This window comes from Monodon monoceros, unplaced genomic scaffold (genome assembly GCF_005190385.1).
Source record: "Monodon monoceros isolate NGI ecotype Baffin Bay Population unplaced genomic scaffold, NGI_Narwhal_1 Super_Scaffold_21, whole genome shotgun sequence".
NCBI classification, from domain to species: Eukaryota; Metazoa; Chordata; class Mammalia; order Artiodactyla; family Monodontidae; genus Monodon; species Monodon monoceros.
The window spans coordinates 53,555,956-53,578,194 of NW_021703778.1; the positions used below are offsets into that span (position 1 = coordinate 53,555,956).

The 22,239-nt window shown below is 46.9% G+C and overlaps 1 protein-coding gene across 1 annotated transcript in view; it reads left to right on the forward strand.

The window, feature by feature from the left end:
• The window catches only part of ATP10A (ATPase phospholipid transporting 10A (putative)), a 175,051-nt gene extending 159,678 nt beyond the window's left edge, over positions 1-15,373 (forward strand). The window contains exons 14-21 of the mRNA XM_029239437.1: positions 835-1,162; positions 3,654-3,730; positions 6,903-7,028; positions 11,381-11,581; positions 13,569-13,649; positions 13,728-13,832; positions 14,265-14,452; positions 14,597-15,373. Coding sequence (XP_029095270.1) covers positions 835-1,162; positions 3,654-3,730; positions 6,903-7,028; positions 11,381-11,581; positions 13,569-13,649; positions 13,728-13,832; positions 14,265-14,452; positions 14,597-15,215 — 1,725 coding nt within the window. The 3' untranslated portion in view covers positions 15,216-15,373. The remainder of the gene's footprint in view (positions 1-834; positions 1,163-3,653; positions 3,731-6,902; positions 7,029-11,380; positions 11,582-13,568; positions 13,650-13,727; positions 13,833-14,264; positions 14,453-14,596) is intronic.
• The last annotated feature ends 6,866 nt before the right edge of the window (positions 15,374-22,239 follow it).

The following is a 22,239-nucleotide window of genomic DNA, read 5'->3' on the forward strand; positions in this document are numbered from 1 at the left end:
GGTCATGGGTGTGTGTGTGTGTGTCCGGCTGCCTGCCCATCACTCAGGGCCAACAGCTGCGTCTTCTTGGTCTTCTTTTCTCCAGTCTCACTCACTTTCCTCGATATAAAAGGTCCTCAGTTAAGTGCTTGTCGGACACACCTGGATTCCCACAGTGCATTGTAGGAAGCTGCTCACTAACCTGTGGGCTACTGTCCATCCGTGGAGGACCAGGAACCACTTGAGTTCCCTGGAGTGTGTTCGTTCTTGGAAACACTTTTCCCTCCTATGCCTCTGTCCCCTGACCTTGCAGGTTCCCCAAGAAGTTTCCCTATTCTTTCTGGAACTCAGATACAGCTTTGGAAGGGCACTGCCAATTCAAAGCCTCAGTAATTAGGCTTTTTTTTTTAAACTTCATTTTCCTGAGCTTAGGGAGACACTGATTACTCTTCTTTCAGAGCTAATCACAACAGAAGCTTTTATTGGCACCTCACTAGGAAACAAAAAGGGCTGAGTAAGGGCCTCTGAGGACCATGGGGAAGTGCCTGGAAAGCTCCCATAGCCTAACTAGCCAGCAGCTAGCCAGTCTGGCCAGGCCCCCCAAAGTGAAAATGCTTTGTCCTAACCTCTACACAGTATAATGGAATCAAGTAGAGTCTTATAGGAACCCTAAACCAGCTCAAATCCTTTCATGTTGAAAGTCATCCACTTCTACTGACTTCCCAGGCTCAGGAGAGCCACCTCCTGGGCAGAGCCTGCAGCCTGGGTCCCTGGAGATTCTCAGATGTGTTGTGCGGGTAGCCTGGTCTGTGATGCGGCCGAGTGACCTGCACCATCCTCTCGTGTCCGTTTCAGGAGGCATGCGCAGCCCTGCTGGACCAGTGCCTACACTATGTGCAGTCCAGGAGCCCCCACAGTGCTGCCGACAAGACCGCTGGTGGCGTGAGTGTGGGCTTCTCCCCCCTCTGCCCGCCCTCTGCAGCTGCCATGTCTGGCCCCAGCCCCAGCCTTGTGATCGATGGGAGAAGTCTGGCCTACGCCCTTGAGAAAAACCTGGAGGACAAATTCCTCTTCCTTGCTAAGCAGTGCCGGTCTGTCCTTTGTTGTCGCTCGACTCCCCTGCAGAAAAGCATGGTGGTGAAGCTGGTCAGGAGCAAGCTCAAGGCCATGACTCTGGCCATAGGCAAGTATCCAGGCCGAACAGCCCCCACCTCTGCAGCTGCTTCCTGTCAAAGCATCTTGAATTTCCTGCCCCTTCTACGCTATGCCATAGGATGGGAAAACGCTTCCTTGCTCTTTTTTCTATTTATAAAATCACACCTGGTACAATGAAACAGGCAGCCTGTTCCAAATATAAAGCTTGGATTTGAAAGCCACAAAATGTACTAGCAACAGATATAGCTACATATTAGGAAGTCAGTAATTCAATGGTGGTTGAAGAAGATGGAGCTTATTACTGTCTCCTGGGCGACAGAAGACTACTGTCCAGCAGCCTCGGCCACAGTGGAGCCCAGCACACTAAGCACGACCCCAGGCCAACTTAGGAAGAAGGCCCTTTACAGGTGCTTCTGATGGCCGTGAGCCGCCTGGAGTCCAAGGCTTCATCATGCTGCACGACCCAGCGACTCCATGGTGATCAGAATTCCCATCGCTTCTTGTCTGCTGAACTTTGTTTCAAGACAAGCATCTACCCTCCTAAGGTCTGAATAGTTGCTAAATTTTGCGTCATTTCCTTAAGGACTGTGCATCTAATGGTGGTTTTTCCTTGCAGACTGTTGGTCTGGAGAGCCTTCTCGGCCCCTCTTCCGTGCTGCACGGTGCTCACCTGTCTCCCCCAGGGGAGTGTCCCCACGTCTGATACAGGTTCAGGGACTTGGCAGCGCCACCTTATGGTGAGGGATGGGAGAGACTGCAGGTAGCCCAGGAAAAGAGATGATACGATCCCCGGGATCCCCCGATATCGATATCAAACAGTTTGTTTTCCCTGCATATAGAATGAACACCGGGGTGAGAGCTGGCTCCGAAATAAAGCATCCTCACCAATCAGTAATAGTTACTGTATTTTCTACAAAAGCTCTGTGACAGCCCCTCCTTGATGACGTAGGGATTGCAGCCCTGTCATACAGGACACCTCATCAGGATAGTTGAGGCCGGTGTTGAGCCCAGTCCGTGGGGGATGGCCTTAGCATGGTCGTCATGGAGACGGCCCTGCACATCCCCAGGGCCGTGGTATCTGCTAAGGGGAGTGAGTGTGTGTTCATCTGTGGCCCCTTGGTTCAGGCTAAGACAGGCAGCTCTTCTGTGGCCCCTCCTCAGGGAGGCTGTCTCAGGACCACCTTTGCCCTCATGTGCCTGGAGGGGCCTTTAGGGCTCTCTGAGCAAGTGTTGGAGGGAGAAGCTGAGGAGTCTGCAGGCTGGGTCTGCACCCTTACCGATAACTTTGCTCCTGTGTAACATGAGGACAGTGCCCCCCAGTGGGGCTGGTGTAAGACCTGAATGATAAAGCACATTTTCACTGCCTGGTCAGTGCCTGCTCAGCCACTGAATCACTGATGTGTGGCATTCATTTAGGAAAACGGAGGTAGAGCTTGGCTGGTTAGAAAGAAAAGACAAAAACAAAATAGAAACTCAAAAAGGAAAGGGAAAGTAAGGACCAATTAACTTTAGTTCATTTCTTTCTATGAATTAAAGCATGGATGTGATCTAGTCCTGGGCATCCAGCGGTTAATAATCCAGAGAACATCATTGTCTACATATCTCATTTTGAATGGGACGTTCTGGAAAAAACTGCAGAGGTTATTGCTTCACAGAATTTCAATTTGACAAATATTGACTCATCACCCATGTGTTGGGCCCAGTGCAATAAAGAACAGAGGAATCACAAGGGAGAGATGTCCTATAGCCATGGTCTGAGATACTCTGACTTTATGTATCTACACTTTTTGCATATTTGAAATTTGGGAGGTGCTTGGTGATGTGGGCCCTTCTGCTGCCTTGTTCCAAGAATGGTCACTATCACTGAATGACAATGACTTTAAGTCTCTGCTTGCCTTTCCCTAAAGGTGTCCAGAGCTCTGACCTATACCCTATATTTCTACTCATTTTCTGTGACTGAATAAGTAGACGATCTCCTTTATCACATGCTCAAAGAGCCCAAGGGTGGGCACAGTAGCTAATAAGTTAGCTGGACACTGATGTACAAAAAGAGCTCCACAGTTTGTTTGGGCAGAGTTTAACCTCCTTCGTTCAGTTTAGAAAACCACTCACCTGAGTATGAATTGGAGTACCCTTGACTGACATGTGACAAAGTCTGGAGTGGTTCAGGAAACAGCAATGAAGGTGGTGGTCATATCTCTCCCTGTGCTGGATGCCACGTGAAGGGCTCTATTGGTGTATGAGCCAGTAGCTTGGAACGTGTACTAACTAGAAAGGGACACGCTGGCCACCGCTTGGAAATACCTCCTGGTGTGGCTGGTGGGTGCAAGCCTCCCACTAGGCTCTTTCTGGCTGCATAACTTGGCTCCCCCAAGGCAGACTCTGCACTGCCTCTTCCTCACTCCTCCCCAGGACCCTTCACAGGACCCAGCTCACAGAGAACCCATGAAGATCCATCAAGCTGATTTGATTCTGTGCATCTCAACTCAAATGATTCTTCCTGCCCGTGCTGTTTCTAGGAGATGGAGCCAATGACGTCAGCATGATCCAGGTGGCAGATGTGGGCGTGGGACTCTCAGGCCAGGAGGGCATGCAGGTAAGACCAAAGGGGCTGTCCTGGGTGACCAAGGGGTCCTCACACTGTGAGCTGTGCTGGCCTTCTTGTGGGCTCTGTACCGCAGAGCTAAAGGGTTGGACTTCAGTACAACTGGTGCTCTCCTTCTGCTAAGCCAGTGGTAGGAGACCAGCTCTTCATGTTTATGAAGCCATGTGCAGTGAATGTGTCTATTAGTGTATTTCTGTGAAAAGGTGGGATGGAGTGAGGCATGGTGAGTCATCACCTTTCTCTGGCTGTCAGTGGTTCGTCCCTCAAAGGCATTTTTTACTGCTCCTGAACATTAGTGATACCATTTGAAGAATGGACTTTGCTGTAGGACTGTTGTATCCTGGTGTCACTATAAAGGTGGAGTGCAGCCATCCTTGCTCATGTGAAAATTTATTTCTGCATTTTTCATTTGCCACTGTGTTGGTTCCTGACATGTGATCCAGACGATGAACAAATGAGTTCATTAAAAATGTACTTCTTGGGCTTCCCTGGTGGCGCAGTGGTTGAGAGTCTGCCTGCCGATGCAGGGGACGCGGGTTCGTGCCCCGGTCCTGGAGGATCCCACATGCCGCGGAGCAGCTGGGCCCGTGAGCCATGGCCGCTGGGCCTGCGCGTCCGGAGCCTGTGCTCCGCAACGGGAGAGACCACAACAGTGAGAGGCCTGCGTGCCGCAAAAAAAAAAAAAAAAAAAAAAGTACGTCTTGGGACTTCTCTGGCGGTCCAGTGGTTAAGATTTCGCCTTCCAACGCAGGGAGTATGGGTTCGATCCCTGGTCGGGGAGCTAAGATCACACATGGCTCGTGGCCAAAAAAACCAAATACATAAAACAGAAGCAATATTGTAACAGATTCAATAAAGACTTTAAAAAAAATGGTCCACGTCAAAAAAACAAATCTAAAAGAAAAAAGATGTACTTCTTTTGGATGTAACATTACAACAATTGCCGACATTTGATTAACTTTGAGTCACAGTATTTTTTAACTTGGTGGAGACTTTCAGGAACAATCTATCCAGTTGTCTTCTTTTAAAAATCAGCATGTTGGTCACTGGTCATTGGTCGATCTCATTGATGCATTCAGTCAGTAATTAGCTATTGAGCACTCATGTGCCATGCTTGTGCAGGCTTGTTGATTTTCTCACTTGACACTGAAATCGCAGTAAGATGGAGAGTCCTGAGCCAGAAGCACGGTCGCTCCATCTTGGGCCCATCCTCAGCATCTTCTTACTCTCCTACTGCCCCTCCTCTGACTTGTCTTACCTTATTGTACATTTTCCTTCCTCCATGAAATTGAAAATAGAGCCCAGCTTGGACTCATCCATGCCTCTTCATGGTGCCATGTACATGGGGGAAGCTCAAAACACATCTGTTGAATGAATGAACAAAATAGTTAATTCCTTCTGATTTTTTCAGCATTGCCTCCTTTGCATTCATTTCCTAGAGTGAAAAGCTACCCAGGGCAGTGCTTGTAAACCACATATGCAGAGAAATGCACCCAGTGAATCCACTTTGTATCAGAGTCTCTAAGGTTGAGCATGTGGGTGAGGAGGGCCGTGAGCTGCCCCCACTGTATGGCCTCAGGGCAGGAGCCAGAGGGGTCTATGAGCCATGAAAGAGGTGTGGGGATCAGCCAAGCTGTATTGAGACTTGGCTTTGAGTGGACGTGACTTCTGCGTGGGGTGTTACTGGATGCTTCTGTATTGTTTAAAGCTATACTTCTTTTTTAAGGGCACATTATGTAAGATGGCAGTAAGACTGGACACCTTTTCTTACTGCTCTAAGGGCTCAGGTTACCCAGGGGAATGTGGCCCTGTTTGCATGTTAGTCAGTCTGATAAGCAAAGGGACATTGTGCAGAGCTCTCTGGGAGATGCACTTTGTGGGGCGCTGTGGCCGCAGGGACCCAAGGAGTCCAAGCTGAGTCCCTGAGGAAGAGTGAGGGTAATTGCAGCTCCCCAGCTCAGCCAAGGTGGGAAGGGTGTCCAGGGCAGAGAGACAGAGGGGACCAAGGAGATTCTGTAGCTCTGAGGTGCTCAGTCTTTGTAGAGTCTTCTGGTCAACGATGTTTGTTGAGTGCCCCATGGGCCAAGCAGTGACTGGGAACTAGGGCTGCAGGGTGATCACAACATCTACTGTCCTAGCTCTCATGGGATGTTCAGAAAGTCCAGAGAGGGAAGACAGAGAAGTATTTTAAACTTACACCAGTAGTCATAATTGTAGTGAGTGCTGTGAAAGAGAAACACTAGTTTCCCTGTTGAGGATGTGATGGGAGGCTCTAACCCAGCTGGGAGCATTGGGGAGGCTCCCTTGACGGAGGAACAAGCAGTGTGTTTGGGGTGTGGAGGTGGAAAGTTGTGGCCAAAGGCTGGAGAAGCAGGTAAGGCCTGGAAGGAGGGGTCTATCTGCAGTTCTCAAGGGTCGGGGCTGCTTCTCAAAGACCCCCTGGGCCTCTCCTTAACTCTGTTTAACAACAACCCTTTGAGTTTTTAGACTGACTCCACTGAGGACAGGGACCCTGTGTGATGGTGTCTGTCTCCAAGTCTATGCCTGGCAACCGGAGGGTCTTAATACATGATTTTTGAGAGGATGAATCATGGAATAAATGAAGGAAGGTAGAAAAGATGCACAAAACCCTTGACTCCTACATGTTGACAGGAAGAGGGGTAAAGACATTATTTGCTTTCAGATCCTTGTGTTTGGGTTCAGAAAGCAGACATTCTAAGGCTTCATTCTTTTCTGTCATGCATAACGATGTTACTCTGTTGCACAGATGGGACAACATCATCACCTACTCTTTTCCAGGTGTTGTTTAAGGAAGTCCATAAAATTTGAAAAGCAGACTTAACATTTTTGTGTGGAATAACCCTCAAAGATAAGCAGAAATGTATGGAAAAGAAAGCATGGAAAAGAAAAAGCGAAAACTTTAAAAATCCATCAATTACATATATTTGAAATCTTAAATGAGTCCTCTAGGGTGATATCCCTAAACTAGAGTGTTGTTTAGATTGGATTTTTCTTAAATGCAGGCATTCATCAGGGAGACAGTGGTACAGCCAGCTCAGACTGGATTTCTCCGTCCATTTCGTGCCTTGTGTTTGGGGGGAGATGAGACAGACCTTAGGTGCAGTGAAGGGGCACCAGTAACGGGCACTCTCTCCCTTTCAAGGCAGTGATGGCCAGCGACTTTGCGGTGCCCAAATTCCGGTACCTCGAGAGGCTCTTGATCGTTCATGGACACTGGTGCTATTCCCGACTTGCCAACATGGTGCTGTACTTCTTCTACAAAAACACAGTACGTATTTGGTGCCAGTGTCAAGGATTTTTGATGCGAAAGGCCTGAGATTCACAGGACCATCACCTGAACGTGGCCGGAGGGCTACCCCACAGCCTCCCATTGGTCCCACCCTCCTTGACCTTTGTGGATTTTCCCCAGACCTGGCCTGGTGTTGTACCCTGCAGGCTCAGAAGTCTTAACTCACCTGCACCTCTGAGGATGGAAACAGGTAGATCCAAGGAGAACGTCCACTTGGAGCTTTATAATAAGAAGTAGAGTGACCACAAGGTCCAGGGGTTTGCATGAGATCATCAGCCAGTGAGTGGCTGAGGCTGCATGCAGCCCCCATCCATCTGACTCCAGCTTCCAAGCCCTTGACCACTCTGTCCCTTGGTCTCTAAGGAGTGGTCTGCCGAGGTGCCCACAGACAGGAGTGCTCTGATTGGTGCTCTCTCCAGAGCAGGCAGGGGATCAGAAGATAAGCAGGAGTGTGATTGGCAGTCCTGGGTCAGCATGCGAGGACTCAGCCAGGCTTTGATCCTGATACTGAGCAGTCTTTGAGAAGCCTTTCCTCGTTCCCCTGGCCGACATGAATATACATACTCCTATGGCTGCATTGTTGCTTCTGTATTTGTCAACAATAGGCATCGTCACATTTTACCATAGTTTTCTATTCAGGGTACTTCCACACTAGACATTGACGCTCTACTACAACTTACTACACTCTACTACACCCAGTCCACTGCACCGTCTCAATAAATATGCAAATAAAATAATTTCACTTGTAAATCCAGGATTAACATGGACGGTCCAGGGACTTCCCTGGTGGTGCAGTGGTTAAGAATCCACCTGCCAATGCAAAGGACACGGGTTCGAGCCCTGATCTGGGAAGATCCCACATGCTGCGGAGCAACTAAGCCCGTGCGCCACAGCTACTGAGCCTGTGCTGTAGAGTCCGCGAGCCACAACTACTGAGCCCACATACCACAACTACTGGAGCCCGCGTACCACAACTACTGGAGCCTGCGTGCCACAACTACTGAAGCCCACACGCCCAGAGCCCATGTTCTGCAACAAGAGAAGCCACCTCAATGAGAAGTCTGTGCACTGCAACGAAGAGTAGCCCCTGCTCACCACAACTAGAGAAAGCCCGCACGCAGCAACAAAGACCCAATGCAGCCCCAACATTAATTAATTTTTTTAAAAGAGAAAAGATTGTTCAGAACCAGTGAATGAAGCATGTGAAGTGATAAAAATTTGATTGTGACCTAAACTGATTTCATAGAAAATTGTTTATTCAGATACAAATGGGCTTTGATATAGCAATTATGGCATTGAAGCTTTGGGGTCCAGATTTAATAAAGTAGAAACAATCGGGAAAAAAATGTGCCCACCCTGGGCCAGTGGGAAGGGGATGCCAGCAGGCACCCTCTCTGGCCAGCTCAGTCTGTAGTTGACCCTTCAGTTAGGGCATTCCCAGACCTGGCTTGCTCAGGACAGTTCTGTCTCTCCAGGGACTCTGATCCAGGGCCCTGGTCCATTCCCTGTTGACCCTAACATTTAAATCTTAGTTCTTTCACTACAGTGTCCTTGGCAGACAGCTGTATGGCAGCCATAGTCCTCCAGGCTGGACCACATGGCCATTTCAGGACCCTACCCTACTTGTAAGTGAGGTATAGACGTTCTGCTGAGAAGTTGCTGGATTGCTACTTGTCCGTCTTGCCTCTGATAGCTTGTGGTTGAATGTACAAACAAGGAGACAAAGTAAATAAACTCTTGGGGTAACTGACTCTGCAGAGTAGTCCCATAAACCTACCCTGCTGAAATCCACAGCTCCAAAGTCAAGATCATCCTGTAGTCTTCTGAAACAAAATCAAATAAATTAAAAGGTTTACTTGTTTATTTCTAATTCCATTTTAAATCTCCATGTTCACTCTGAACTACCATCAGGACAGCTCTTGTGCATGTTCTTATAGTTTGTTCCAGAGGCTTAGACCCACCTTTCTTTTCCCATCTCCCACCTCCTCACTCTCACCGATTATTTTGAAATGTCTTCTAGCAAATTAATACAGATATTCAGGACCAATCATGGCATGTCTAATTTTATAAGTTGGGTCTTGGAAATAAATTGAGATTGGGTTCTGCCTGGGACTCAATCCACACAAGGATGTGCCATGCTGTCCCTGTCCTTGTCAGATCACTCCCTTTTTTCTGACTGCGTGGCATTGCTTCCCTAGCACCCCCCCTCCCCACCAAGCACACAGTTGCAAACCTGGAGGGTCCCAGCTCCCAAGGGTGTAGGAGGGTGCTTTGAGTAAAGGTGAGCAGGGCTGGGCAGGGTGGAATCCTAGCCCCTTTTCATTAGTTCATTTGCTGTGCAATCTGGAGCGAGTTATTTGCCTTCTGTGGATTTTGTTTTCTTTATCTGAAAACAAAACAAAATGGAACACGTGAATTGAACTCTGCTCTCTGTAATTCCTAATGAAAAGTTCTCAGATTGAGGGGATGGCATTCAATATTTCAGTTGCAGATGAGGCCCAGAGTGGCCGCCTGCAATGGTCACTGGCTTCTGCCTGCCACGGTGAATCTGTCCTCACGGAGGGGACAAGGAAGGAGAAGGGGTCCCTGTTTTTATTCTGTATAAGATGCAAGGCCTCTGTTAACAAGTACTTAATCTACTTGAGAAATTCGAGGATAATCACTCTGCCTCCCAAAGTGAGAAATTCATTAGTTTTAGGAATAAGTTGGCCTTCCTTCCAGTAAGGAGTAGAGAAGAAAACTTTCCATAGCAACAGTGGTTTGGGGAGAAGGCTTTTGGGTACTGCAGTAAAAAAAAAAAAGTCTCAGGTATCTAAGTACTTTTCCTCCTCTTTGACTCCACTTGCTCACTGATGAGTCATTAGGCTGTGCCTGAGGAGGTGGGAGAAAGAAAAGCAGGCGTGGGTGTGAAAAAGGGAAGAAAGTCAATGAAAAAGCCAAGTTTGTCAGTTTTCAGGGTGGAGGGGAAAAGTTGCATTAAGTCATAGATTGAAACAAGTCCTGGAGGATCTGTGTCATTAGAGGTGATATCAGTGTAGACTATCATTTTTTCTGATCTTTGGAACAAGCCATTTTCAGGTCAGGAGACCCGAGCTCAGAGAGGTTAAGTGACTGTGTCAAGGTCAGAAATGTGCACAGCGGCAGCTCCAGAGCCCACACCCAGGCCGTTGTATGCGGTGCACAGCAGAGAATGTTCTTCCACCATGGCTCCTCCAGGCCACGAGTGGTTGAACAAGTTGGGCTTGTTACTCATACAATGACCATAGTCCAGTCGTTTGACATCTTGGACCTCAGTTTACTTTCCTCTAAATGGGGTGAGCACACTGGCCCTGCTTGAGCCTCAAACAAAGGAAATAGCCGTCCTGCCGACAGTAACGACCACAAAGTACTGATGAGCATCTCAGCGTGCAGGAAGCTCTTGTGAGTACTTGAAGGTGCATTAGTCATTAATCTTCACCACAACCCCACAGCTAAGTACCATTGGTGTGCCTATTTCACGGACAAGGTCACTGAGGCAGAGAGGGGCTAAATGGTCTGTGCCAGGTTGCACAGCTAATAAGTGTAGGAATGCTTTGCAATTGCTAACCTTCCATGTGCCCCGTAAAACATCAGGCCATGGATGTTCAGTGATCAAGTAATAGTGGGAAGAGGTCCACCCAGCTCCTACTGCGCATGGGAGGAGGCTCTTCCACCTCTCTGGACCTCACTTTCCTGTTCAGCATAGCTGTAGGGACCAGCGATAATGCCTGTAGCTCACCCACCAACAGAGTGCCCACCAGATGCCAGGGCTCAGTCAAGGCAGTGATGTTGGTGTCACCATCAACTTTACCGCCATGCTTGTGTGTGTCCTCCCCTCCATGTGAGTCAATAATTGCACACTGTTCCTCATTAAAAGAGGGAGGCAGGATCCAGGGTGTAGCCCAGGTAGGTTTGGTTTAGTGCCACAGAGAGGAGCACAAGGAAAGAAGCCTCATGATGGGTGAAGTATCCAGCCAGCCCTCTTGAGATGGGAGCCACCCTAGACCCTGCCAGACCTTTGTTTTGTTTTCTCTTATGATCTGTGGCATTTGGGCCCAAGACTCCATCCCTCCAAGGGCTGTTGGTGGGAATTCCCAGCTCCCAATGCTGGTCTTTGATCCTCAAGGGAACGAGGAGGGAGGAGAAGGGGGAGGGAGAGACAGAGGGCACCAAAGTGAGGGCTGTCTTTGGAGACAATTTCTGCCTATAAATTCAGTCTTTACAGTCAGACTCTGCAAAGTCCTCAGCTCCCTTGGACAAGATTCTGCAGGGCAGCTGAGAATTGCTTGTTCCCACTCTTCCCTTGATCGCAGATGTTCGTGGGCCTCCTGTTTTGGTTCCAGTTTTACTGTGGCTTCTCTGCATCCGCCATGATTGACCAGTGGTATCTGATCTTCTTTAATCTGCTCTTCTCATCGCTTCCCCAGCTTGTGACTGGGGTGCTGGACAAGGACGTGCCGGCTGACGTGCTGCTGACCAAGCCGCAGCTCTACAAGAGCGGCCAGAACATGGAGGTGAAGCTCCCCTTTCCCCCACCCCATCTCCTGGCCCTCCACGCTCCACATCCAGCTCCTGGAAAGTTCAGGTCCCCACACCTGCCTTTAAATGGACACCCTGGGCAGACAGAGAAAAACAAATATCATATGATATCACTCACGTGGAGTCCAATTTTAAAAAATGATATAAATGCACTTATTTACAAAACAGAAACAGACTCTCAGATTTCGAAGACAAACTTATAGTTACCAAAGGGGAAACATTGGCGGTGAGGGATAAATTAGGAGCTTGGGATTAACATACACACACTACCATATATAAAATAGAGAACCAACAAGGACCTAATGTATAGCACAGGGAACTCTACTCAATATTCTGTAATAACCTATATGGGTAAAGAATCTGAAAAAGAATATATATATACGTATAAATAAATCACTTTGCTGTACACCTGAAACTAACAAAACATCATACATCAAGTGTACTCCAGTAAATTTAAAAAATAAAATAAAACCTTCCAAGAAAAAAATGGACACTGTGGAACAAACAGTTAAAATTCTAGAATCTGACCAGTGGGAGGAAAACAAAGAATTCTGTCTCTTGACTGCAATGCGTTTATTTAAGTAGAGAGTTGATTGGTTGTGGTGATGGTATCAGGGGTGTATGTATGTGCCCAAACCCATCGAAATGTGTACATTTAAAGTGTGTGGTTTTTGTATATCAATTTACATAAAGCTTTTTGAAAGAAAAAAAAAGAAGATTTTTAAAAAAGTATACTGAGGTGAAAACTGTCTTTACACCAGGAGTCTCCAGGAGCCCAAGGAAAGCCCGTTTGGAATCCAAGTCACGTGGGATGACTGCAGGCAGAGCAGAGATTTTTCTAAAACACCCCCAAAGAAGTGTGATTTCCTTCCTTCCCATTAATGGGGATTAATGGGAAAATAAACCCTTAGGGAAACCCTGGGAAGAACAAGTGAACACAAACAGATGTTGTAAAATACATGTTTACATCAATACATCACATAGATTGACGTGCTAATTACCAGCTGTTCCTAGCTGGCCATTAAAGAAAGCCCTGTGAGTGCTTCTCTTGGCCTGGTTGGAATTATTATACGAGTGCCCAGGGAACGGATCCCCGCATATCCCACAATGGTCTCTCATTCGGAACTGATTTACTGAAGAGTTGACTTCCCCACAGGCAGCCTGGGGTAGGTAGGGGCTGCTTAGGGTCAGGTAGATGAGGAGGGCCTCCGCTTATCACCTGTCACCTGGGGGAGCTCTTGCACTCAGCCAGGCCTCACGTCCTAGGTGGCCACAGGGGGTTTGTCCTGGGGACAAACCAGAAGGGCCTGGCTTTGTAAGTGCTCAGTAAACGCTCATCCTGCCTGCTCTGCGTGTTCTGCGTCCTGCTTCCTGCGGGCCAGTGCTGGCACCAGCAGCTCAGAACTCCGCAGTGCCAGATACAGATTGGGGCATCCAGATAAGGAAGACTTGATTAGTCCATTTCAAAGTCATTTTTTGCCCATGGTAGACAGCTTTTTGATTTTAACATTAGGAAACACCCATGATCTAATTTTAAAATAACTCACTTTTAAGAAATATTCTAGCGGGTCCACCAACGGAGGGAAGCAAAGCCCTGACAAAGTAGACGGCTCAGGTTGGGGCAGATGCCGGAATTTCATGCACTAGTCCCTGTCTAAGGAAATTCCTTATGGGATTTAGAAAGCATTATCATCATTCTGCTGTTGACTGAGAATGCTGTAGCAGGCCTTGTGGGCACAAATGCTCGCAGTGACTTACTCAGCCCCATGTGCCCCTGCAGGCCTTTCTGTAGTGTTTTTTCACCAGCCCTCCACACTCCAGGATCTCCCTCTCCAAAGTCCTGAATTAGCAGGTGTCCCTGGGGTGCTTGACTTGTGCCTTCATGGCCCCCATAGGTGACGGAAAACCATTTGAAGAGATGAGGCCTTTCCTGTAATCTCCGTGCTTGTTTTTGTGTCTCAGGAATATCGGCCTCGTACGTTCTGGTTGAACATGGCTGATGCTGCCTTCCAGAGCCTGGTGTGTTTTTTCATTCCCTACCTGGTAAGTTGGCACCCGGCCCAGCCTTTCCCACCAGCTTTATCTGGCGACACACAGACACAGGACCTCGCTGTCTTTCAGGCCTACCACGACTCAGACACAGACATGTTCACCTGGGGGACCCCCATCACCGCCATCGCGCTGTTCACCTTCCTCCTGCACCTGGGTATAGAAACCAAGACCTGGGTGAGAGTTGTGGGCCTGATCCAGAAGGGGGCTGGTCTGCGATCTGCTTACTTCCGTGCACATTCTGTGAGATTGAGCAGAGATTTGAGTTGGGGGCTGGGGGGGACTGCAAAGCTGGCCTCACTGTGATGAGAACAAAAGCAGATGCACAGGCCGGCCATGCACACGCAAGCCCAGGGTGTGGGAGCAGCACTTGTCCCAGGCAGTGCTGGGCTCCTGCCTGCCTGAGCCCCTCCACCCCAGCTCTCCTTCCCTGTCCTTCCCTTGGCACCTGACTTCCATCCCCCCACTTGTGTTCAGGCCAGTCCACCAGTTCTCAAGGCTCCATGCCCCACCGACCACCCTGTTCCCACTACGCCCTCTTACATCTTCCACTTGCAGAGGACCAGTGCATTTTTGTTGAGATAAAAGCCCTTTCTTTTTCCCCCTCAGACCTGGCTCAACTGGATGGCTTGTGGCTTCAGTATACTTTTATTTTTCACCGTGGCTTTGATTTATAATGCTTCCTGTGCAATGTGCTACCCTCCATCCAACCCCTATTGGACCATGCAGACGTTAATGGGTGACCCTGTGTTTTACTTCATTTGTCTCATAGCACCCGTCGCCGCGCTGCTGCCCAGGTGGGTATCAGGGACAGTGGCCTTTGGGTCCCATGTGGGCTCTGACAGCATTCTCCTTTGTTGTGTTCCTGTACCGTTCAAGCCTCAGAAGCTCAAAGGCCCCACTGCAGCAATAGCTGACTGTGTTCTATATGTTCTTTCCAGATTGTTTTTCAAAGCCCTGCAGAGGAGCCTTTTCCCCACCCAACTGCAGCTGGGACGCCAGTTGGTTAGAAGGTCCCCCAGGAAACTCAGGGCTCCCAAAGAGACCTTTGCTCAGGGACACCTCCCAGGAGAACCGAGGACGGAACCGTCAGAACAGAGGAGCATCAGTGCCTCGGGGTCCTTCTCCCAGGACTGTAGCTCGCAGGTGTTTTGGCACGCACAGCAGTCGTCCTGCTCTCCAGAGGCCAGCGGGGAGCCCAGCGTGGTGGACATGGGCATGTCTCTGAGGGAGGACACCCCGCTGGAAGGGCTGGGCAGCCAGACCCCAGGGTCCTCCTCACCAGGGAAGGTGATCCCGGAAGGCTGTCCAGGGGACTCCAAGATGAAACCCACAAGTGCCAGCAGGGCAGCTGCCCTGTCGTCCATCTTCAGCCTGCCCAGCCTCAGCTCACTCAACTGGATTTCCTCCCTCTCTCTGGTCAGCGGGCTGGGAAGTGTCCTACAGTTCTCCCGAAGTGGTTTACAGATGGACAGGCGGGACGGCGAGTTCCTACCCAGCCCCTCGCAGCCAGACCAGGACCTGCGAGGCTTGAGTGGGCAGACCACGGACTACTTCTAGGACCTCCTTCCAGGGACTACAGCTGGTGGTGGCAGCTGAAAACCTCAAAATGCTTTTTTTATAACATAGATGTTAATATTATTTATGTTTATTATTTGCACAGAAGAGTTCTAGTGAGATGTATTTTATATATTTCCAAGGCTAACACAGGAAATGAAAGGTACCAAAAAAAAAAGTTTATTTTTTAAAATTTCTAACTAGAGTATATTGAAAAGAAAAATAAGAGCTTTATCATATAGAAAAGTTTAAAGAAGAGGGACACTTGAGAGGTGGGTTTAGATTTATTTTTTCATCTCATTTTATAAGAAAATGCAGTCTGATTGGTTTTCTTCAACATGTGTGATGTTTGCTTTCCCCTAGTGGAAATGCGTGTGAGCACAGTGAACCCTGGGCGGGTGCGGACGATGTGAGGGGAGGTGACAGGCACGCACACGGCCCCAGCAGAGATCCCCACTGTCTGTCTCTCAATCCCACCACTGGGAGGGTGGACTCTGCTTCACCAGGAAAGGGAAAGTGAGAACTCTGGGAAAACACACACACACAAGAAATTCATTCCAACATTCTACTCTATGCAGGCATTTGGTAAAGACCACCTGTAGGTATTATAGTTCCTATGTAGGGTCTCGCCTGTTAAAATCATAACAAGCAATAAACAACCTTCACTTTGCAAAGAGAACGTTTCGGGTTGCCACTGTTGTGTGGTATTATTAATATGTGACCGAATGTTACCGAATGCAAGTTCATGTGCTTGGCACACAGTGAGGCCAAACAAACCAAAACATCAGTTTGGATCAGAGAAAAGCTCATTGCAGGGCTAAGCAAGAACGGTAGCGCATGCTCAAAAATACCCCAAACTCCCCAAAGGGTTTCAACAAAGCATTTTTAAAGGCCAGGTGATAGAGGGACATTCCAGGGTCTGTGATCAGCTGTGCACAATTCTCTGATGGTGATCAATCCTTAGGGCTCACGATCATCAAGCATTAATTTCTTCCTTCTGGTGGTGGTACCAGCATCTGGAAAACTCAGGAAATATGCATCAGATACTATCATCTAGGTACTTCAGAGAGGAGCTATAGCAGAGAATATGGAGGAGGGGTCTGTCCTGGGAAGACCCCGTAGGGTCCTGCTCGGTTACACTGACAGAACATATTCTGAGTACTCCAGGGCACTTCCTCATGGCAAATCCTTTTAGACCCTGTGGAGGAAACAGCTGGGTGACATGCAAGCTGCACATTGGGACACTGTGACATGGGCTACACCAGCTCCCTGCACCAAGAGGCTGGGCTCTTTAGGTTTTTGTCTTATGAGTCATTACTTCTGTCTCTAAACAGAGAAAAAGAGAAGGAAAAGATTATAAGAATCCAAGGCAGTTGTATAGCATTTACTCTTCAGAACCCTCTCTTTGACTTTGCCAGCCATTGTGAGTTGCCTGCTTGCTCAGCCTGGGGACGTGAAGTGAGCAGGGTGTGCTCCTGCTTAGGACTCCTGTGGCTGCCTGTCCCCGGAGCAGCAATGTGCAGAGGTCGGAGGATCTCAGGACTAAGTAGTTTCTGAGCACAGCATGCCAGCAATAATGGCTGGTTACCCAGCATGTGTGGCTCATTGCATGTGACAGAAGATGCACCTCATCTGGTCAGATGGAAAGGGACGGCAGGCCTCATGTCTGCAAGGCCAGAGAGAAGGTGGGCTCCAGGGCAATTGAACATGCAACTCAGACCTGGGCTTTCCCCTTTCTCCCTGCACTCAGCTTTCTGGGATCAGCTTGATCCCAAGGCTGGCACTGTTCTTGGTAATGACATGACTGGAACCATCCCAGGACATGTGCTCACATCGTGCTCCAGAGGAGAGAGAGGGTGTCACTCTCCACATCCTGAGCAGAGTCTTGGTTTCCTTGACCTCATGCAGTTGCAGGACAGCCTTAAACCAGTTACTGGAAAATTGTGAGAATGTCCTGACGGGCTCCAGGTTGGAGCTGAGAAAGGTCAGCTTCCTTCCAAGTAACTGGGCTGCATGAGTGGATACTCAGGAATATCTGGGTCCTGTTAGTGGGGCAAGAGAGAAGAAGGAGTGGAGGGGCTTCAGCAGCCAGCAATGCCCAGGACTGAAAGTGGTGCTGTCCTAGCCCACCCCCTCCCCCCATGCCTGAGATTACCTCATGTTTTCTTGGAGCAACACATATGAAAAGAATTTCCCTGGGAAGATACACAGCTCTATCATTTCCTGAATTAAGGTAATGGTTGTTAGTACAAAGTACAAGAAGAACTAGACACCTATTTACCTGAGTATCTGAGAATTCAAAATTCCCCAGCTTCCAGATTTTCCTGCACTCACAATCTACCTTCTTTCCAAAGACATCTTTCTTCCATAGATACTTTCTCTTGGGAAATGGAATGATCCAGGAAGTGGCTTTGTGAATATGCCTACCAAGGCCATTTCAGAGAAAAAAGCATCATAAAGGGCATTGGCAGTTAGCTGCCCAAAGGATGAAGAATATTTATAGAAGCCTACAATAATATTATCACACGCAGCTAAGTTTGATCTCAAATGAACATACTACAGAGATGAACTCCATGATTATCTCAAAAGAACCCTGGGAAGTACATGTCATGTCACTCAATCCTAATTAACAAATCCAAAATAAAGAAGGTTGCCTCTGCTCTTGGTGACAAAATGGATGGACTAAGTATATGACATTATACAAAACCAATTTTAAGTTCTTGGAGGTCAGATCTGTGTCCTCTTCACCTTATACCCTTGGCAGTAGCATAGAACCTAGCTCTTAGAATGCACTCAGGAAATGTGTGGTGACCCCAAGAACTAATGTTTATGCTGAAACACTAAAGGCATTCCTGTTAGAGTCAGAGATAAAGGCAAGTTGCTTGTTATAACCCAGTATTATTTAATATTTTTTGGAACTTCTGGGTAATGCAATAAGACATGAACTTTTAAAAAGAATGAATATTGGAATTAGAGACCAAATTATCATTACTTACACATATTGAAACCATGCACCTCAGATGGGACTTGAACCCATGGGCCAGACTCAAACCCAGCCAAAACCCAGTTTGGGACTTGAACCCACTGTCTTTTAATTGAAATCACACACCTGATCTCAGGACTTAGTGAAGCTCAGGTTTTTTATGTCTCATGGCAGAAAGAATTCAGTGAGAGACAAAGTGATAGGTAAGAAGTGGATTTATTTAAAGAGAAACACTCCACAGATGGAGTGTGGGCCATCTCAGAAGCCGAGAGGCCCCAAAATATGTGGTGGTTAGTTTTTATGGGCTGGTTAGTTAGTTTTATAATTTCATAGGCTAATGAGTGGGAGGATTATTCTAACTATTTTGGGGAAGGGACAGGGGTTTCCAGGAATTGGGCCACCGTCCACTTTTTGACCTTTTATGGTGAGCCTGGAAACTGTCATGGCACTGGTGGGTGTGTCATTTAGTTGATGTATTATGATGAGCATATAATGAGGCTCAAGGTCTAGTGGAAGTCAAATCTTCTGCCATCTTGGACCTAGTTGTTTCTAACCAGTTAATGTCCTCGATGGCTATGCCATTCTTTTAAATGTTGTACCCTGCCCCCTTTCCTCCTCTTTCATTCCCCAGAGATTTTACTCCTATATTCTTCTGGGAAGTAGAGGGGCAACGGTCCATCTCTGTAACTGCTTCAAGGCTGAGTAGGGGGATCGATCCTGCCTGTCAGGGAGTAAAAATCTCTAGATGCTTGATCTAGGGACCCCAGGGACAGGACAGCTCCTTGTTTTAAGTTGGTATGGGCTGGAATCCTCGCACAGCCATCATCTTGATATGGAACTGTTGTGATTGTTTCCTTAGCCTTCCTATGAATCTTCTTGATGATGAAGCACTTTTTGTAACAGCATCAGAGTACAAAAATAGCCATCTATAAATAACAAAACACCCAGAAGGCATGATTAAACCTCTGATTACAGTGTAATTGATAAAGAAACTTGGTTACAATAACCAGAATTAGGAATGATTACATTTAACTTAACATACCAAATAATCTTAGTTAAGTATTTTTCTTTGAGATGCCTCAGGGGCCCTCTAAAGCATCCCAAAGTTAGCTGTAAATCAAAAGAACTAATTAAAATTTGATCTTTGGTGAGTTTGTCAAAAAGTTTTAAATACTTGGTCAAATACCATCATAGGTCACTGTGAGACAATACTTATTCCTTAACCAAAGTTAAAAAAGGTCTCAAAAGCAAAAACAGGTCACTTAAAGGCAAAGAAATTTACATAATCTGTTATCAAAAGCAGCATTTCAAGAAAACTTTGCAGGGAGAAACCAAATCCAGTCTTGCCTCAGCCTACTCCCGACAAAATCCATTTGCCCAACTAAATTTAATCCAATCTTAGAAAATCCTGATCATGCACAACTCTTTTCAGTATTTTTTTTTATTCCTCACACCTTCTTTCATTGAAGACATACATCTTACTTGCCTTAAAACTTTTTTTCACGTCCAGTTAATTTTCTTACTGACAAATTTGCAATAGGAATAACATAAACTTGACCTTCAGTAAACCTAGGTACAACAGAAGAAGTATTATACTTAACATTGATGACTCTAAAGACGTGTCTATATTAATCAAACCAACAAGCTTAAGCTAGCTTTAATACCAGATATCCGTTCAGTACTGAATATTTCCCAGATCATGTGAACCTGAAATTCATTTGGCTGGTTTTCTTCACATTTATGAGTATTTATATAAGCATTTAATTTTAAAAGCCAATTAAATAGAGCTGTTTTATGAATTTGGCAGTACCATACATCTATAACACATATATAGATAGGTACAAAAAAAACCTCATAGCTCCTGTCTCAAAATTTCAGCCATGAGTCAGGTACAAAAATGTAAAACCCATCATTTACAAATAGATTGGATTCAAATTGGGCTTCTGGCAGATGAAACAAATCAAGGTCACCTGTCTAGATGGCTAAACTCTTTTTACTAATGTTTACAGAAAAGACACTTAGGATTTCTATTTATCCTTGACAAGTCATGTTCTAAATTACCCCCTTTTTCAAAATTTGTATTTTAAAAGATGGTGGAGATAAGTGTTCCTGGAGAAGACAAGGTAGAACATTTGTATCTTTGAGAAGGCACAGGCAATTTCCTCCTAGGATGACTTTTGTTCCCTTAAGGCCAGAAAAATGAATTTTTTCTTCTTTTCTTTTCTTTCCTTTTTTTAAAAATATTTATTTATTTATTTTTGGCTGTGTTGGGTCTTCATTTCTGTGCGAGGGCTTTCTCCAGTTGTGGCAAGTGGGGGCCACTCTTCATCGCGGTGCGCGGGCCTCTCACTATCGCGGCCTCTCTTGTTGCGGAGCACAGGCTCCAGACGCGCAAGCTCAGTAGTTGTGGCTCACGGGCTTAGTTGCTCCGTGGTATGTGGGATCTTCCCAGACCAGGGCTCGAACCCATGTCCCCTGCATTGGCAGGCAGATTCCCAACCACTGCACCACCAGGGAAGCCCCTCTTTTTTTTCCCTCGAACAACTGGGTGGCCACCTCAATGATATCAAATGACTGATACATTCATTCACCTATGTTGTAATGTTTTACTTTCCCTCATTTAGCTTAGGGAAAAGGGCTTCCCCGGAAAATTTTTATCAGGCTCCAAATATCAGCTATGGTTAGTCTAGTTGGATTAGTGACCTCCCATTTTGTAATGTATTCACAGACACTTTTGAGGATCTTCCCTGGTTTAAGAAATTTGTGCCTTATATTCAGACACTCTGTAACCCTTTTTAACTTAATAATCACCAGCTGGAAATCTTTGGCCAAGCCCGGAATCTCAATATTCCATACTCCAGGGTCTACTAAGTCTTCTATTTTAGCTCCAGATTCAACCTGTTACTTTTCTGCTTTCTGTTAGTATCATATGGTGGTGAAGGTGTTTCCCTTGCCCCTCAAGAAACAGAGTGGCCCCTAACATAGTTAATAAATCTCTTCCCATTAAAGAGATGAGACAATCAGCCACAAAGAGAAAGGAATGTAGAAACAGCTGGCCATTGATGTTGCATAAAAGGGGTTCCAGGAAAGTGTGCCACTGCCTCTTCTCTGACACCCCCATTGCATACTCCTTATGATTGCTAAGGTTTCCAATCCTTTGGGTTAAGACTGAAAAGGTTGCACCAGCAACTATAAGAAATTTTATAAAGTGACCCACCATATCAGTGACCACCCGAGGCTCGACATTAGTTATATAGATGGTATCTCTAGGCAGAGACACCTTTGGCCTTGAGCCCCTTCAGTCTTCTGACTGTAAAACCATCAATGGCCGAGGGGCCCCCCATCACTCTCTGGCATCTGGGGCATTCCATCTTCCAATGTCCTGGCTATTTGCAAAGGGTGTAATGATTGCAATCCTCATTCTAGTGCCCTGTTTGTCCACACAGGGTACATTGGTCCTGTCTGGGTGCCCGGGGGCCTAATAGTCTGCCAGGACCAGATTGGCCCCGAAAAGCTGGCTTCCCCTTTGGTGGTCTCTGAGCAGACAAAGCCACTGCCAGCATTTGGGCCTTTTGCATATTTTGCTGGGTGCATTCATTCAGCCTTCTCAGCCATCTCCCTATTATTGAAAACTTAATAAGCCAATTGAAGCAAATCGTTCATTGGAGTCTGAGAACCAGCAGTTGCCTTCTGAATTTTGTGCCTGCTGTCTGGGGCAGACTGGGCTATGAAACTCAGAACCAAAAGGACCTGTCCCTCGGGGGAGGAGGGATCTATGTTCATATACTTCCTAAAAGCTTCCATTAGTCTCCCTTGGAAGACTGCAGGATTTTTGTCCTGTCCCTGTTGGATCTCTTTTACCTTTTCATAATTAACAGGTTTTACTGTAAGTTTCTTCATGCCCTCTATTAAACAGGTAATCATATGGTCTTGTCTATCTCTTATCAATAGAATTTGCCTGGTAGTTCCATTGTGGGTGTACCTCAAGAATGGCACTGTTCCCCACCCAGTGTACTGCATGGCCCTATAGGGTGGGTCAGTTAA